The following is a 19,237-nucleotide window of genomic DNA, read 5'->3' as shown; positions in this document are numbered from 1 at the left end:
CTCACTCTAACCCCTCGCAGAGTGCAAGGCAGGGCTGTGGGGTCACACAGAAGAGGGAAGAGGAGACTGACTGAGCTCCAATAATCCAAAGAAAGAGGAAAGAGCACTGAAAGTGCCAAAATACTGGTCAGGGGAAGATAAAGGTCTTGGAAGATCAGAGCAACCTACAAGAAGGGACATGAGACACAAGGAGGCAACCCTGGAGAGGCAATACTTTTGAGAGAAGACAGTAAAAAGAAGAGAAAGGGACTTTTTGCAATAGTATGCAAAGGGATAAAAAAAGCAACATGGGGAAGTTTAGAATCTTTCAAGACAAAAGAAAATTAAAATATCAAAGGACACAAACCTCTCCCCTACTATCTCCCCAAAAGCAATGTTTTTTAACCAAAAATTTGTAAACCACCCAAAACTGCCACTCTGTGTACCACATACCAAGGTACGAGCAATCTTCATCTTCATAAACTGTTAAAACATAAAAGTAGAAAATATGCTAAAAACACTTCAGTGGATAAAAATTAAAATACCTCAAAAAACCAACTATGAAGCACAAGAAAATTCTGATAGAACCCTCCACTCTAAATTAAATATTCTCAAACAAGCATTTAAAAAAAGAGCTTGAATCAGATATTCAAACACTAAATCAGATATGAGTCAAAACCCTGAAAAACAGGAAAAGTTGATTAAACCAATGATAGAAATAGAAGAAAAATGCAAAATCGTAACAGAAATGAAGACTGAATTATATGATGTCCAAGGAAAAACAGATTTGAATAAAATTTATTTTAGTCAATTATTATTTGAAAAAAATCCAAAGGAATGAAAGAAATAAAGATAAAGTAGGGAAAATGGTCAGATAGAAAGTGATTGGAACAGAAGACAAGACAATCCAATTACATATCACTGGAGCTCCTGAGGGAGAGAAATACAACAGGACAGAAATAACATTTAAAACTTTTATACAAGAAAATTTCCTGAACAAGGAAAGACCTGAATCTACTAATTAAACAGCCTACCTAGGAAAACTGATCCTCAATAATCCATTCTGAGAAATACCCTAGTAAAATGATTAGACTTTAAAAACAAAGGAAAAATTCCTCAGGGTAAACGAGCAGAATTAGTTCAAAACTTCCAAGGCCAGAAAATCAGACTGGAATCAGACTTCTCAAAAGCAATATTAAAAATAAGGTAACAATGGAGTAGCAGTTTCAAGAAACTCAAAGAAAGAAAATTATGAACCGAGGATTTTACACCTAGCCAAGCTATCATCCAAATACTAAGCCTATTAAAAAACAGCGTAAACATGAAAGAACGGAGGACAGGTGTACCTATGAGCTCTTCTGGAACCACCTACCAGCAGACAGGCTTCATCCAACTAACAGACTACTGTGAAAACTTCAGAAAAAGGACTGATGGTGAGCATTTGCTATATTTAATGTATATCAAAGATAAGAATAAAGGTGGATGACGGTTAAAAAGTAATATAAAAATGTCACTTATTCTGACAAAGTAGTAATAACGCAACTGAAAACAGGAAGAAAAGGGAAGGGAAACAGAAAAGCAGGTAAGCTGATTCATTATTATTGAATATGTAGTAGTTGAGAGTCAAAGGACATCATTAAAAACTAACAAACCAGACAGACAAAGTTTATATGTGAACACAGTTGACGAGGGGCATTTAGAAAAGATGTAAGTTCAAAGGTGACCACTACAACAAATTTAAGACTATCTTAAATTTAAAAAGATAAAAAATGAGAAAAGAACACATCATATAGAGAAAGAAAAAGTCAAGTTAATATAATATATAAATAAATTATACATAAAATAATGACAAGTTGAGACCAAACATAAAAATCATATCAGCAAATATGAATGAATTACTTAGTATAAAAAAATTTCTCAGATTGGCTCAAATAACACACAAAGAACATTCTCAAAAACTGATCATGTATTAGGTCACATACAAGAAAACCAGGTAAGCTACATAACATATAAATACATATAAAAATCACTTAATGTAACTTAAAAATACTCTGTGATCACAATGTAGTAAGACCAGGAATTGATAGCTAAATCACAAAATAAAACGGTCTTTCCACTTGGAAATTCATTTAGAAAATCCAAAAATAATGACATGGGCAAAGGTATACTAGGCAGGGTTTGTGACAGTGGTAGAAAAAGTAGCAAAGAAAGACACCTTTAATGCTAAATGCCACAACTCACAATGAAGATATAACAATTATATTTATGTGCCAAGAACACAGCAGCCACTTTTATGAAGTAGAAATTACAGGAGATGAAAGGAGAAACAGATAAAAATACACTTATAAGAGATTTTAATATGTCACTCTTAGTACAGGATAGATCAAGAGGGAAAAACAAGGTAAGGCTACAGAGGCTTAAATTACAAAATCAATAAACAGCATTCACAAAAACTGAGCATAAATTAAACTACACAAAAAAGCAGTAAATTATGTAAAGCAGAAATTATACAAATGCTTGTGATCACAATGCAGAAAAACTAGAAATAAATAACTTAATCAAAAACTAAAAGGCCCTTCCACCAGGAAATTAAAGCACATACTTCTAAACATTTTTTGTATGAAAGGGAAATAAAACCAAAACTATAGAATTTTAAGAAATAATGATAATGAAAATACTGTCAGAATTGATGGGACACAAAGCAATGATTAGAGGAAAATCTATAGCTTTAAACACATAAATAAAAATTTAAAAAAGAAAATAAAGGAATTAAATTTCCCTCTCAAAATGCTAGAAAAAGAATTTTAAAAGTAAACCAAAACAAAGCATAGGGCAAGAATAATAAAGATAAAAGTAAAAATTCACTGGGTAGAGAATAGAAAAATATTGACAATGATTAATAAGTCAAAATCTTATTTTTTTAAAAACTTAAAATAAACATATCATTACTTTACGTCATCAAGAAAGAAAAGGATAAAGAGCAACTACATAAAACAAGAGATTATAAGACTTTCCATTGAATATTTGAAAACCCAAATGGAGAGCTTAAATAGCCCAATATCTGTAGAAGAAACGACAGTAATTAAGCGATTACTGCACAGAAAAGGACCAGGCCCGGATGGTTTCAAGGGGGATTTCTATTAAATCTTCCAAGACCAGATAGTTCCAATATGACATAAATTATTCCGGGGCATGAAAAATGAAAAAAATCTTCCAAATTATTTTATGAAGCTAGTTCGGCCTAGATATCTAAATCTTATAAATCCAGCCTCTACTTGAAAAAAAGACGAAAATTACAAGACATTACAAATGAACGTCATGTAAAAACTGTAAATGACAGGGAACAAAAATCTGACACCATATTAAGAAAATAATACACCACAGCTAAGTGGTATGGTTCATTATTAAAAAATCATTAATAAAATTAACCATATTAATGGATCTGGGAGAAAAATCATGATTATCTCCATAGATACTAAAGAAACTATTAACAAAATTCAACAGTCCTTGTTGGTAAAAACAAGAAAATAGGAATAAGCCCTCTCACAACATGATAAGATATATATTTTAGTGGTAAAGCCAGCATTTCAATTAATGAAAAAATATTAGAGGCATTTCCACTAAGATCAGGAACAAGGTAAGTCTCCACTACTATTTAACACTGTACTGGTGTTTTTAATGGATGTATTTGACAAGAACAATCAACAGAAACATATGACTTGGAAAAAAAGTAAAATGATCTGTTTTCAGACTACATGTTATACTACCAATAGAGAATAAATAGGACAAATGACAAAACTGGCTCAAACAATAAAATAATTTAGTAAGGTAACAGGATATAAAATTAGCAAACACAACTCAACAGCTTTCATATATACAAATAATAATCAATTAAAAGATACAATGGCCCAGGGAGAGGACATAGCTCAGTGGCAGAGAGCACACCTAGCACGCATGAGGTCCTGGGTTCAATCCCCAGAACCTCCACCAAAATAAATAAGTAAACCTAATTACCTCACCCCTGTAAATAAACAAATAAAATAAAAAATTGAAAAAGATACAATGGTAGAGTAAACCCCATTTGCAATAGTAAAAAAGAAGATAAAATATTTACAAATAAACAAGAAACGTTCCAAACTCACATAATGAAAACCCTAAAACACTTCTGAAAAACATAAAAGTAGATGTGAACAAATAGGAAGACATCTCTTGTTCCTGAAGAGGATGGAAACCTCATGATGATATCACTTTGGCTAAAGTAGAACTATAAATTTTACGTAATCTCAATGAAACCTTTTCATAGAGCTAAACTTCTGCTGACACTAAAACTGGTACTAATGTTAATACTAAAATTCATATGGAAAAATAAACATGTAAGAATATGTAAAAAACAATGAAAATGAAAAGCTATGAGGAGTGACTGGCCTTATCACTTATTAAAATGTCTTGCAAAGCCTCTACCATTAAAGCAGTGTGGTATTAGGATGCATGAATAAATAAGAGTTACTAGTAGAACAGAAAAGGAAGTCCAGAGAGAAACCAAAATACAACTAGAAATTGAATATCTCAAATCTCTGGAAAAAAAAAAGGATAGAATTTTAAAAATGGCAATGAATAATTAGATAGACATTTGGAAAAAGATAAAATTAGATCCATATCTCATACCACATACAAAAGGAGAAACCCCAAATGAATAAGAGATCTAAATGTAAAAAAAAAAAAAAAAAGGAAACTGTATAAGTACTAGAGGGAAATATGGATAGATTCCTATATGATCTGAGTTTGGAAAAAAGCTATTTAACTATGATTGACAAGCCAGAAACAACGAAAGAAAAGAATGATATATTTGACTGCTCCATAAAACAACATCACTGTGTTTAACAAAGTCCCAATGACAAACTGGGAGAAACACAATCCATATACATACAAAAGTATGCCAAAATGGCCTTTAAGCTTATGAAAGATATTTAATCTCACTCATAACATGAGACACACTAATTAAAACGATCATTTCTCACCTATCACACATTGACAAATGTTAAAAAGTATGAGAACACATTTTGTTGGCAAGGCTTGTGGAGAAACAGTTACTCACACTGACGGTACAAGGGAAAATTGGCACAATCAATTATGGAGAGGAATTTGACAGTATGACCTTCTTGTTTAGAAATCTCACTTGTAAGTGTCTATCCTGAAGATACACCTCCAACAATAACAAAATACCTACGCACAAGATAACTCATTGCAGTACTGTCACAGGATACTGGAAACAACCTAAATACCCATATAAAGGAGTGTGGTTGAATGAACTATTGTACACGCAAATACTATACAGCTATAAAAAAGAATGAACAAGATCACTATGAACTAACAGTGATTTCCAGGACATATCTTAGATGAAAAAAGCAAAATGCAGAAGAGTAATCTAGAGTATGTTACCACTTGTGTAAGAAAAAAAGGGGGAGGAAATTTTAAAAATATGTATCTGTTCATTGTGTAAAAAACACAGAAAGCATAAACCAGAAACTACTGAGACTGGTTACCTGCAGGGGGCAGATGAGAATGGGGGCAAGAATAGGGGCGGACTGAACTGGACAGGATGACACTTCTCTGAAGGTATCTTTCTGAACAGTTCAGACTTTTAGGTATGAGTATTCTCAAACATTTCAGGTTCTCCATGTTAATGTTTCATACACTCAGTAAATGCATACAAATATAAAATAAAGAAGAATGAGGAAGAAAAAACTAAAATGGAATACAGTATGATACAAATGAACATAAAGGTATTTCAAATGAATAACCTAACCAATTGAAGAGGGGGAGAGGAAGAACTAATGTAACCAACTTTTGAACCTCTATTAGAACAGAAAGAGTCTATCTAGTGCCCAGATCTTGGTTTCTAAATACCAGTCTTTGCAAAAAAAAAAAAAAATTTGTCTTTGAAAAATTGCTAATTTCAAAGCTGGAGCTGAGAAATACAAGATGAACCTGGAATATCTAGTTGAGCTAAAACATGAAGTTCTTTAAAGAATGACAGGGTCACATCAAAAGGACACAGAGGCAGAGGCATCATTGAAGGGTTTCCCGCCTGCTAAATCTGGAACAATTCAAACATCAAAATAAACAGACATGACAACTAAATGCAACTTGTGATCCTGGAATGAATCTGGGACCAGAAAAGCAATCTAAAAAATTCTGTTATGAAAAAGATTATTAGGACAATTATGGGAATTTGAATAAAGTATTTAGATAATTTCTAGATTTTGATGGTTATATAGAGACTGTTCTTACTCTTAGAAAATACACACCAAAGTCTTTAGAGGTAGAGGGGTATCATATTTGCGACTTATTCTCAAACATTTTAGGAAAAAATAAAATGAATATATACAGAATGAGTTCCATAATGATAAAACAAAACAAATATGGCAAAAATGTTAATATTTGGTGGGGATGTGGGTGAAAGATACATGAAAAGTCTTTATTTCAGTCTTGAAACTTTTCTGTTGAGGGTGAAATTATTTCAAAATAAAAAAATTTAAAAATAAATTAAACAAATAAGATCATTTCACACAGTGATAAGTCCTACAAAGAAAGTGAGACATGGTAATATTACAAAGAGTTCCCAGGGCTGGGGTCTGGGGGAGACCTGCAGAGTAGTGCTTAACTTGAGAAGTCAAAGAAATTAACATGCAAGCCAAGACCTCAGTTACATTAGAAACCAGATTATTTGAAGATCTGGGGGCTTAGAACTGCAGGCAAGGATATGCCATGTACTCTAAGGTGAAAATGTACTTGATGCCTTCAAGATATAGAAAGACGGCAATAAACATATAGGAAACTACTCAGTTTTACTCGTAATCAAAAAATGACAATACTTAAGAAAAATAGTGAGCTACTCTTTCTTCTTTATCAGACAGCAAAAATGGGAGGAGATCAATATCAGAGGATATCCTGCCTTTCCAGACATCAATTTCTCAGCATAAGAAACTTGAAAACAATGATGCCAAGTAATTCTTTTTTACAAGTTCATCTTAAAGAAATAATGAGAAAGACAGGATTATGTCAAAAAGATTATGACATTATTATAGTTAACACTGAAAACAAATGTAAGAATGCTGGAAGAAAACTATGGTACATCTACACATCTCCGTGACACATGCAGCCTATGACATAATGTTAAGTTAGGAAGGCAAGACAAAAAATTGGTATCTATATGTCTTACATAAAGAAAAAGTTATCCAAACAAACATTGGGGGAAGGAAACTCTAAATACTTTGCCTTAGGATGATGAGATTATATCTCCTTTTTAAATTTTTTTTTCCTTGCCCTAAGTTACATCTTTCTTAACTTTATATGATGAACATGTTTCATTGATATTGGGGGAAAAACCAACCTGCAAATTAGATAATCATACCTACAATCCAATTTCATGGAGTACAATTTCAGAAGTCCTCTACCATTCCAGAAATTTAATGATCCCAATTTTTTGGACTGAATTTATGAATGGAGGTTTAAGGGCGTTGGGACTTGTGATAAACAGATGTTAGGTGGGAGGGAGCAGGCTATAAGGAGGAATTTTCTTCAAACTGGAAAAAAAAATACGGGTTATTTCTGTGGCTTGGCCATTTAAAATTCATTCTTAGCTTTTCTGAAAGCTTTCCTGTCCTGTTCCAGGAGGCTATCTTGCCCAGTATTTCTGATATTCAGTGAAAGAACAGCTAACAAGTGATATTCACAGTTCCAGGTGCTAGCTGTAAAATTCAATTATTGCTCAATCAATGATGAAATACATTTAGAAGTTTGATATGAATAAACCATCTCTTGGTTTCTCCAGGACAACGTAAATGTACACATTTACACTGTAAAAGCTTTTCTAAAGAATTGCTGGAGATGGCTTGGATGCTTGACTGCTGAAACAGTCAGCTAAGTGCCTTAGTTACACTTGTTAACACCTCTGAACTGCTTTCTCTCTGAACATGCGGATACCACACCTACTACTGTGAGCGTTGGAGCTAATACACATAAGTGCTTAGCAACGGCCTGAATCACAGCAAGTACTTGAACAATGGTAGCCCAAACCAAAACAAAAGACAGAACTAGCCTGCATTTCCCCCATTCCTTCCAGCCCTGATTACTTGCTGCATACTTCAGTTGTACACCAGGGTTTTCTCAATCTGACATTCTGGGCTGGATAATTCAATGTTTAGCAGCAGCCTTACTAGATGTCAATTCCACCACCCTACTTGTGAAAATCAAAAATGTCTCCACACACTGCTGAATGTACCCCAGGGCACAAAACTGCCCCCAGCTGAGAACCACTAATCTACACAGATGGTTGAAATGTAGAAACAATATTTAATAGGGCAAATCACAACAAGCAACTTCATTTTTCCCAGACTGCTGGAAGTCAGTGATGGCAGAGGAAGGGGGAAATATCTCATTTCATAAAAAGAACCTGTTTTCTTTAGGAAGGGTCTCTATTCTCATAGAATTTGTGCCCACTGGACAAGTCAACCTATTCAACATTTAGTTTCCTTTTGGACTGTTACAGGGATTAAATGCATAATATAAGTAAAGTGCAGAGTCTGGTCACAGTAAGCACTCAACAAATGTTGGTCAGTCCTACTAAAATCTAGGTACTCTTTACAGTCCTAGACTTTCAGGTCCTACTGATCTCCCCTTGTCCCAAATTCCTCGCTTTCTACATGAACTTGTTTTTACTCCAAACCCTGAAGTGGACCTAACCCTTCTTGAGCCCACAGGGGCATAAGAAAAGTGCCCAAGCTGGCAGGAGGAGAATTTGTAATTTTGAAAGATCTTCCCTAAACATGGTTGACTACCACTGACACAAGATCTATGCATGTAAATTAGAGTCAGGAAGAATACTATGTATGGAGGAAAAAATTGGTAAAATTAATTAGACCAAAGAAAGAAAAAGAACACTATCTTGATTTCCATTAGGGCACCATTACTGTTGTAATTCCTACATTAGCTCAGTGTAAATAAAAGTACTAAAATATTTTCTAAAATAATTTACTAGAATTTCTAAAATAATTTACTAAAGACAATTTATAAATGACCATCTATGATGATCATAAGCCTCCCAAATGAAGTTATCAAGTAATTTTTGAAAAATCAAAGATTATGCATGAAGCAGAGGTCCTAGAAAGGAAAAATGACCAACAACCTACAAAATGGAGTTGCGGGGGAAAAGGTCATTGCAATATGAAAGAATGACTGATGCCTCTCTATGCAAAAAGGAATAAAGATCTTATTATTGCTCACCTGTAGTTTCTGAGTCAAAGAGTCCCTCTGTTCTTGTAGCTCTCTGGCGTTATCAATTTCTTGTTTTAATCTTTCTATTTCCTAGAAAAAGAAGAGCAATGTCTTTAACAACAATATTTAACTATATCAAGGAAAGAGAACCTTATTTTTCCCTGAAATTAATGTCCTAGTCCTTAAAAAAAAAAGATGATTTAAAAAACATTCCTTTGTTTTTCAAGAGGTAAATTCACCTTTACAAGTATGTTGTCTTTTACAGAATAATCTTAAGCAGCAAGTCAGCTTGGTGGCTTTGGTACAGCACTGCTTAGAAACAGCAAACTGAACATTATAAGGTTGCTTCAAGAATGAAGATATAATTCTTTCCTGGGATATTAAACCTCCTGACTGGAAACCAGAGAAACCAGCTTGTAAAATTCATTTAACTTCTTATGATTTTCTGTTGATTACATGAACGCAGCTTTTCATATGGAAGGCAAGAGGCAATATCTCGGTCTGAGTGTCTCACCATAATTTCACAACAGAAACAAGTTTAGTATCACTCGAGAAAAATTTCATTCTACAAACATCCCACAACTTTACCCTACTGTGTAAAGTACCTTTAAATCTGACACAGGCGCTAATATTTGTACACATATTTTAGTGTGATTATAAACGAGTGAGAATAGCAAATACCTCTTCCTTCACTTTCAGCGTCTCTTCCAGTTCCTGTATTGTCTGATTTAATTCCGTCTTATGGGTGTGTACGGCATTTGCTTGGCTACTAACACATTCAAGCTCGGTCACCTAAAATTAGATGAGAATGTAGATTAAATTGTATGACAATTCCAAAGGCTTTCTTGCTGAAGACATATAAGCCCCTGATAGGTGAATAATGAATTCTGAAATTAACATATGAAAATAAATTTTGAGAAATATTAAGACAGAGTAGAATGAACAGAAGAGATTCTTTAAAAATGTGAACTTAGGACAAAAGAAAAAGAAGTAAAGGAAATAATCATTTGCATGGCTTGGTCATGAAAAGGTTAGGAAAATTTAAATGAATGACAGTAGAGATTAATTGACAGTAGAGAACCCCTATCATTAAAGTCTTCTTTAAAAATTATTTCTGAGAGCAAATTCAAAATCAGCCATCTGCCCTCCATCTGTAGCCTTCAAATTAAATATGGGTTCTGAAAACTGGCCTTACAGAAGTGAGAAATTTTTCAAATATATTTCTAAAATGTAAAAGAATCTGGAAGAAAAGATATGCTTAAAATACAACTTCGATCATTTGAAACTAGAATATCTTCACATTAGTAGTGTCTCTTATGGCAAAAGATAACAATTTTCTACTTAATACGGATTTACTGAGGGCCCGGAGAGCAACATAACTGTTAATGAACACTTGCTATTTTTTGAGAGAACAGAGGACATTGTCACTAAAAGTTATACCATCCAAAACCAGTCTAAATAGACAGAAGTCAACATAAGCACACACACACCTTATCAAATCTCTCTACACATGTTCAGATCTCATACATTTTGATTGACCAGAATATAATAAATTGTAGACTACTAAGAAAACAGCAAATCTCTTTCCCTCCCATTTTCCAAATATTGAATTAACCTCCGCATTCTGTCAGTCTACCTCTCATATCACTTTCTTTCTATTCATGCTCTAGTAGACATGTGCAGACCCTTCTCATCCAGGTGTAAACAAAAGCAATGGCTTGCCAGTATACTTAATTACATTTGTTGTCTATTTTTCTCTCTTCTGCAAACTGCTAGTGTTCCATCATTCATTGTGTGACTCCTCCATTAAAAGCCTTTCAACAGCTCATCTTTTTTTTTTTTTTTACAGCATCAAACCTAAATTCTCAGGTCCTCCATAAGCTAGCCCCAAACTACTTAACCATCTCATTGCCCAACACTCTCGTATGTACACTGAACTAAAAGCAGGTAAATCTCCTTGTCCTAAGAACAAACCATGCTCATACCCATCTTTTTGACTTAACTAGAATGCCTTCTCTTACTTCTTAAAACCATTCAGAACTTACCAAGCCTCAACTCTCAGCTCAGAATGCACTTGTCTAGAAAGCCAGCTCTATCTACTCAAGTGCTCAAGGCTCTCTTGTCCTTTGGTCCACAACACTGAGCATCTGTTCAAAAATCTCAGGAATTATCTCCTTATTCTTAATATATATTGGTTTTCTTTGTCTGATTAGGTAATAAATTTCTTATGAGGAGTTCCAGTTTTGAAAATGATGGAGTAGTTTCTATTGGATTAACTTTTCCACAGAAAATAATTGCAAATCATGGGCAAAATGTAGAAATCAACTGTTTGAAGGCCCTGGTGAGTGACCAAATTGGGCAAAAGACTGAAAGAAAGCACCATATTGGGTGAGATACAAATTGACACAATTTTTGGCCTGAAGACCCTGTGCAGCCTGGATGCATTGCTTGACTAGAACTCAAGCAATAACCTGTTATCTTATTCTCCTGAGGAGCCTGAGGATTTTGAAATGCCTCAGAATAGCTAAAATGACTAGAAATTCAGGGAAATGTATGAAAGGAAGGGCTCTAATAAGCATAGACACCCATCAAATCTTTGGGTGATCTCTGAACTGAGCATTGTAAAAGTAGGGATCCAAGGAGTCAGGGGCGTGGGAGAAAAGTTAGACAGCTGAAAGAGCTAAACTGTGGTAGTGCTCATGACAGAGAGGACACTGAGGTTCGGGTCCTGCCAAATCAGAGGGTCTTGGTAAACACCTCCAGCTTTCCACTGAAATCCTAGAAGGGTTATGCCCCAGAGATATAGATTTCCCAGGACTCATCGATTCACCCTAGGATTAAGGGCAAAACTGAAATACATAAACTACTGAAGAAGCATAAGTCCACACCTCCACAAATTCAAAGTACACTTGGCCCTCCTTACCCACTGTGGGTGCAGAATCTGGATTACAAAGGGCTGACTATACTTAATGCCACTTTATATAAGGGACTTGGGCATTTGTGGATTTTGGTATCTGTGGGGTTGGGGGTGCATCCTGGAACCAATTCCTTTTGGATACCAAGAGATGACTGTACTCTACAGGTAATTTAACTGCTTGCTGAAACAAAATCAACATTGAATATTCAGAGGAAGATAATAGAATCTAAGGGCTCTACATGATACCATTTACAATGTCCAATATACAACTGAAAATGACTAGACATGTGAAGAAATAGGAAAATGCAATCTACAGTAAAGACACACATCTCTATATATACACACACATATATGAAGGCTGAGAGAATTTATTGCCAGTACACTTGAAGTACAAAAAATGCTAAAGGAAGTTATTCAGGCTGAAGGGAAATGATACCTGATGAAAATTCAGACCTACAGGAAGGAAAGAAGAGCACTGGATATTATAAACATGTGAGTAAATAAAAATACTTAGTTTCTAAAATTCTTTAATATTCAATTGACTATTTAAAGCAAAAATTCCTCAAGGGCAGGGAATACATAAAAAGGATAGCTTCCCAATGAATGTTTTTGGGTTACGAGTTAATTGTCATACGTTAATTTTTTTAATTATGGTAAAAACACAAAGTTTATCATCCTAACCATTTTTAAATGTATAGTTCAGTAGTGTTAAGTATATTCACACTGTTGTGAAACAGATCTCCAACTTTTCATATTGCGAAATGGAAACTCTATACTCATCAAACAACTTCCCTCCTCGCCTTAACTTTATACTCTGCACGGAATGGTGTTTACTCAGGGTTCTTACTTGCCGTCCTGTCTCTATTCAACTCCTGTCTTACTTCCCCTGTCATCCTGGTCCTATTGTACTCCTCAAATTGTGCTCTGGGGTACTAAGTCCAAATTGTGAAATGGGATACTAAGCCCAATTCCTATTGTCTAGGGAGTTCACTTCTTTGGCATCCTTTTTAAAAACAGAAACTAGTGACATCTGCTTCCAACTGAGTGAATGCATATGTTTTGAATTTAAAAAATTCTTTGTGAGTAATTGTTTGGTCTGATATAAATGGTATTGGGATTTTTGTTTTGCTGCCCCATATATTTCTATTATTACCAACTTTTATAAAGAATTTTCTACCTGTATTTTTCAAATTGTTCTTTCTTCAAGAAACAACAATAAAATAAAATAACAAAAGCATTATCATTAACTCAGTGTAATTACATGTCAATTCAGTATCTCAATTTTCACAGAAATTATACAGAGTCTATATTATTATTTCAATTTCATAGATGAGAATACTGAGCAGAAAGAGGGGAATAACTTACCAAAGGTCATATAGCTAATAAATGGTGGACCAGGAATTGGCAATCAGGTCTTTTGACTCCAAAAGCCGTATATTCTTCATTCTCATTAAACTGCAGAAAATGTTTTTCTTAACTAATAAACCCATGTGTAATACAACCATATACATGTTTTGATAACCAACAAAAGCCTCCAGAAGATATCCCTGTGCTGAATCTATATGTAAATTTCCTCTGATCGAGGAAATATGTTAGCCATAAATCCTTATCGACAGCAGCCCTGAACTTACCCGCTTGTGCAGACGTTCTGCTTCCTCTTGATACGCAGCAAGTTGCTGTTTCCATTGTTTCACGTTGGCAGTGGACTCCAACAGAGCTGCAGTGAGTTTGGCGTTATTTCCTTTGAGGGTAGCCAGTTCAGCCTCCCAATGTTTGCTGATTGCTGAACTAAAATAAAAGAAAATAAAATTCTACCCATTCCACTGAATATTGTCATTTGAAGAGAAAGCAGTACTCAGTTCTGTTATGTGGTTTGTAATCCATGAATGTTTCAAAGACAACCGCTCAAAAATAAAAACACATACACTTCACTGAGATGTTCCTAGTGAATAAAACCTACCAACTAAAGCAATATAAAAATTACCGAAGTAGAAGGCTTAACGTGGAAGACTTTCCATCATTATGACAGATATAAGTATCCACAAAAGAGTCTCTACCTATTTTTTTGAGGAATAAACATGAAATTGTATCTTGAAAAATACCTACAAACAAAACCTAACAATGTACTCTATTTTTTTAAAGAGTATCAAAGCCTGAAGTACAATTTCATTCCTTCATATGAAACATAAGAAGATGCTTCAATGTCAATAAGGTTTGGAACATATAATGTAGTATTTCTTTTGAAATTGTTGATTTATTTCATTTTACTCAGAATTTTAAAATGTGAAAAATACCAAAGTTTGCTGCAATAAATTGATTTCACATGATAGGCTAGACCTATAAATTGGTTCTGACTTAAGTTCTGATAGAATTCCAGTTATCACTTATAGAACAAAACTAAAGCAATCACTTTTTTCCTCATTTAATGTTCTACTTGATAATTTGTCCAGAGTTAAGTACCTCAACAAAGACAATTTTCTATTATAAAGACAATTCTATTAAGTGAGAAGACCCCTCTCTTGATAACTCCTTTCTTAATTTTCCAATGAAGAAAGAACTGCCTTACTTCAAAGAAAAAGGCGGCTTCTCTTTCTCATTATTGAAAGTTTATTCCTATTAGTGAAATTCTACTAACCACATCCAATTAACTAACTAATGATAATAGCTTTCTTTAATAAGCATTTTGGTTTTTGGTAAGTCATTTGCATCACAGACCAAATGTTTTGCTGGACTGATATTTTATAGTAATTTTAACATATACATTATATAAAAGAAAGCATAGTTTCTATCATCAAGATTTTTAAAGCACATCACTAGTAATAAGACATATTAAGCACAAGATAATTTCTGTGGTATTTTTGCCAAAAACTTGTAGCTTTCATTCCAACTATGAGTAAACATCATATAAGCCCAAACTGAGAGACATTCTATGAAATAATTGATTGGTACTCTTCAAAAGTGTCAAGGAAAGGTAAGACTAAGAAACAGAATGGAGGAAACTAAGAAGAAATAATTAAATGCAATGTAGATCCTGCATAGGTTCCTGGATCAGAAGAGGGACACTGATGACAACTAAGACTTGTAGTTTAGTTGGTAGTATTGCATCAAGGTTAATTTCCTGGTTTCAATCATTATATTGTGGTTATGTCAGATGTTAACATTAAGGGAAGCTGAGTGAGAGGTATACAAGGATTCTCTGTCAGTTTTTGTAATTTTTTTTTTACATTTTTTATTGATTCATAATCATTTTACAGTGTTGTGTCAAATTCCAGTGTTCAGCACAATTTTTCAGTCATTCATGGACATATACACACTCATTGTCACATTTTTTTCTCTGTGATTTATCATAACATTTTGTGTATATTTCCCTGTGCTATAAGTTTTTGTAATTTTTAAGTCTAAAATTAGTTTAAAATGAAAAATTAAAAATTCTTCTAAAGTTTACTGAGAAAATTTTATCAAATCTGAAATGGACAGAATCAAACAGTAAGTTAAGCTTAAAAAGAAAGCTCTCTATTTCCTGTTCTGTGGAATGACTTTCCAGATTCAGATTTTCTGAGTAAAGAATGTACCAACTCACTTGCTCTAACTGAATTACAGATTTCTTTAAAAAAACACCAACCAACTTTTCCTCTACAGGGATGAATTTTATTTAAATGGACTCTTCAATTCGACAATGAAAATCTTACTGAACTAATGTAAACACTTGATATATGCAAATATCAAACCCCTTAAAAATTAAAGAGAAGAAATGAATTTGAATATTAAAAAAAATCCATTTGTTGAAAGTTTCACAATTATAAAGTAAGATTACCCATATTTGTATAAAACAAAAGGGAACAAAAATGAGGGCATTTTGTATTTTATTTCTGTAGGTTTTATTTTGTAGTCTACAGGTTGCAAAGTCCATTAAAAATTTGAGAACTCAGCCTACCGCATAATTATTTCAATCATTTGTCTGATATTGGCATAAAGCTGGATAATAAGATTAATTATTATGCCCCCAAAAAGATGGGCGTAATATAAAAAGAACGGAGTTCAGAAATAAGCCCTCAATTATGTGGTCAAATCATTTTCACATATATGGTTACCATATCCATTCAATGGGGAAAAGAAAATCTTTTCAACAAATGGTGCTAGGAAAACTGGCTATCCACACACAAAAGAGTAAAGTTTTGTTCATAAATAAAAATTAGCTAAAAATAGATCAAAGACCTAAACATGAGAGCTAAAACAATAAAACTCTTAAAAAGAAAACACAGGGAAAAGCTTCACGACATTGGACTTGCAATGATTTCTTGGATATAACACGAAAAGCACAGGCAATAAAAGGAAAAATAAATTTGCACCACAGCAAAATTAAAAACGTCTGTGCATCAAAGGATACAATCAACAGAGTGAAATAACAACCCATGAATGGGAAAATACATTTGCAAATTATATACCTGAGAAGGGGTTATTCAGAACATATGAAAAACTCCTACAACTCAACAACAAAAAACAAGCAACTGATTAAGACATGGGCAAAGGACTTGAAAAGATTCTCCAAAGAAAATATACAAACGGCCAGTAAGCACCTGTACCTGAAACGAGGTTAAACATCACTGATCATTAGGGAAATGCAAATCAAATTCACAATGAGGTACTACTTCATAACCACTGGCATGACTACTATCAAAAAACCAGAAAACAGCACGTATTGGTGAGGATAAGGAGAAACTTAGAACTCCTGTGCACTGCTGGGAATGGTGGAGCTGCTATGGGAAACAGTATGGCAGTGCCTCAAAAAATTAAGACTAGAATAATCATATGATCAAGTAATTCCACTCCTTGGTATACATCTAAGATAGCTGTACAACAATGTTCATAGCAGTATTAGCCACAATAATCAAAAGGTAGAAGCAACCCAAGTGTCCACTGATAGATGGATAAACAGTACATGGTGCCTACATTGCACATATAATGGAATATTACTGAGATTTCAAATGGAAGAAAATTCTTACACGTACTATAACACGGCAGAACCTTGGGGGCATGATGCTAAGTGAAATAAATTAGTCACAAAAAGACAAATACTATGTGATTCCACCTATGTAAGTTACCTAGAGTAGTCAAATTCATGGAGAGAGAAAGTAGAAGGGTAGCTGCCAGGTGTTGGAGGGGTGGGGGCAGAGAGAGAAATGGAGACTTGTTGTTTAATGGGCAGAGTTTCAGTTTTGGAAGAGAAAAAAAATTCTACAGATTAGTTCCACAACAATGTGAATATACTTAACATTACTGAACCATTAAAAATGGTTAAGATGATAAATATTATGTTATACATATTTTACCACAATTTTTTTAAAGAAGGGAGAAAAGCCTATCTACTACTATATGATTTCATTTATATGACATTAGGGAAAAGCTATAGGGACAGAAAACAGATTACTGGTTGCTTGTAGCTGGGGGTAGGGAGAGAGGCTAACTACAGAAGAGCAGGAGAGAATTTTGGGGGGTGACTGAATCCTTCTTTACCTGGATTGTGTTGATGTGTACATAATCGTACAAATCTGTCAAAAATCATAAAACTATAGTAGAAAAGGTGAATTTTACTATACATAAATTGTACTTCAATTAAAAAATATTATCACACACACACACACAAAATAAAACCAGCAATATGTGAAATTAAAAAAAAAATTATCACACAACTAAAAGAAAAAAAAAATTCTTTCTAAGAACTCCCAGATAACTCTTCCTGTGACTGTAGGACTACAAATAATAAAGAGCTGAAAACTCAGGTCTTCTTAAAAGGGGTAGAATGATCTCTAAGCTGCTCCATTCATGTCTGTATTTGTTGGCAGAGAAGAGACTGGGTGGGCAGGAAACAGAATAGCTGTGACACATAATAAAAGAGGTGAAAATAAAAGGAAGGAGGTGAGGGCATCTGGAGATAGTGATAAGAAGCAGATAGGAGAAGTAGAATTATAGAGGCAAGGATATGAAAAGGAAAGGAACAGGACATAGACAAGGTGCAGTTAAAACTGCTTTGGGCAAGAAAAATTTGAAACGACGCCTCTGGAAGGGATAGAAAAAGATGAACATACAAAGTCTTCGTATACTATAACTTGTTTACTTCATATCCAAGAATGTGTCTTGAGCATCTAATATATTAAGTAGTGATGTCTCGCCACAGTTAAGCTGTTCAATGGATTCCCATTAACCTTTCTTTTCTTTCCTCTGCAGAGCTCCAAAGTACTGCTCATTGCACTTAAAGAAGAAAATAAATATTGAAGAAGACTGTCATATCAAATGCTTTTATGCATACTGAATAAGAGTACAGTAAACAATAACAATTTGAGATTTAATGGTCCTGAAATAAGTACTAAAGGCAGGCAGTTCAACGCTAAGTTTTTGTTTCTGCATTTTTCTTAGTATTTGTTTCCAAGGTAAAGAAATACATGTTTTCAAGGTTATTTTACAATTACCAACGAAAATTTCATCTCTGTTGGTAAATCTGAAACTTTCAGAACATTCTTGCTGCTTCTGCTTTATGAGCTATTTCTTTAATAATCTGTCTTTCTAGAGCACCGTGTGAAACAGAGTGGAGGAAATACAATGCTTTTGATTTTTGTCAATCTGCTCTGTCTTCTCTTTACAGTTTCTTCATATATTCCTTTCACCATCTAGTACATCAGAACACCCTCCACAATTTCAGCTGACAATGAACTCTGGAGTGTCCTGAACGAAGTTCTACATGTGAGCTATCTGTTATCTTAGATTTGTTCAGTCTTTACATATAATTTAAAATACTTGGCACACTTTTGCAATTTTGCAAAAACAATGTTCCTTGATTTAATCCACAACTCTAAGATTTCATATTCCTCCCCAACAGACTAATTTTTAGCAGTAATTAATACCTTGGGATTAGTTCTGATACCAAAATTTTAAGTCAGCATTGTTTAAAAAAGGAGGGGGGTTCTCTGGCTGCTAATATGCACCCCCTCCCCCCCTTTTTTTTTTACAAGTATAGTGTTGATAGTTTCACGGTAAGTAAAAATATAAACTGTTCACAAAGAAATTGTT

General features: G+C 33.9%; 1 protein-coding gene across 2 annotated transcripts in view; it reads right to left on the bottom strand.

The window, feature by feature from the left end:
* Nucleotides 1-19,237, bottom strand: part of HOMER1 (homer scaffold protein 1) — a 135,506-nt gene that overhangs the window by 27,733 nt on the left and 88,536 nt on the right. For both annotated transcript variants that reach the window (XM_006197602.4, XM_072958460.1), the window contains exons 6-8: nucleotides 13,804-13,960; nucleotides 9,937-10,047; nucleotides 9,265-9,345 (exon numbers count right to left, since the gene is read on the bottom strand). In XM_006197602.4, the coding sequence (XP_006197664.1) occupies nucleotides 9,265-9,345; nucleotides 9,937-10,047; nucleotides 13,804-13,960 (349 nt within the window). The remainder of the gene's footprint in view (nucleotides 1-9,264; nucleotides 9,346-9,936; nucleotides 10,048-13,803; nucleotides 13,961-19,237) is intronic.

The sequence above is a fragment of the Vicugna pacos genome, chromosome 3 (assembly GCF_048564905.1).
Source record: "Vicugna pacos chromosome 3, VicPac4, whole genome shotgun sequence".
NCBI classification, from domain to species: Eukaryota; Metazoa; Chordata; class Mammalia; order Artiodactyla; family Camelidae; genus Vicugna; species Vicugna pacos.
This window is presented reverse-complemented; position numbering and strand designations above follow the sequence as displayed.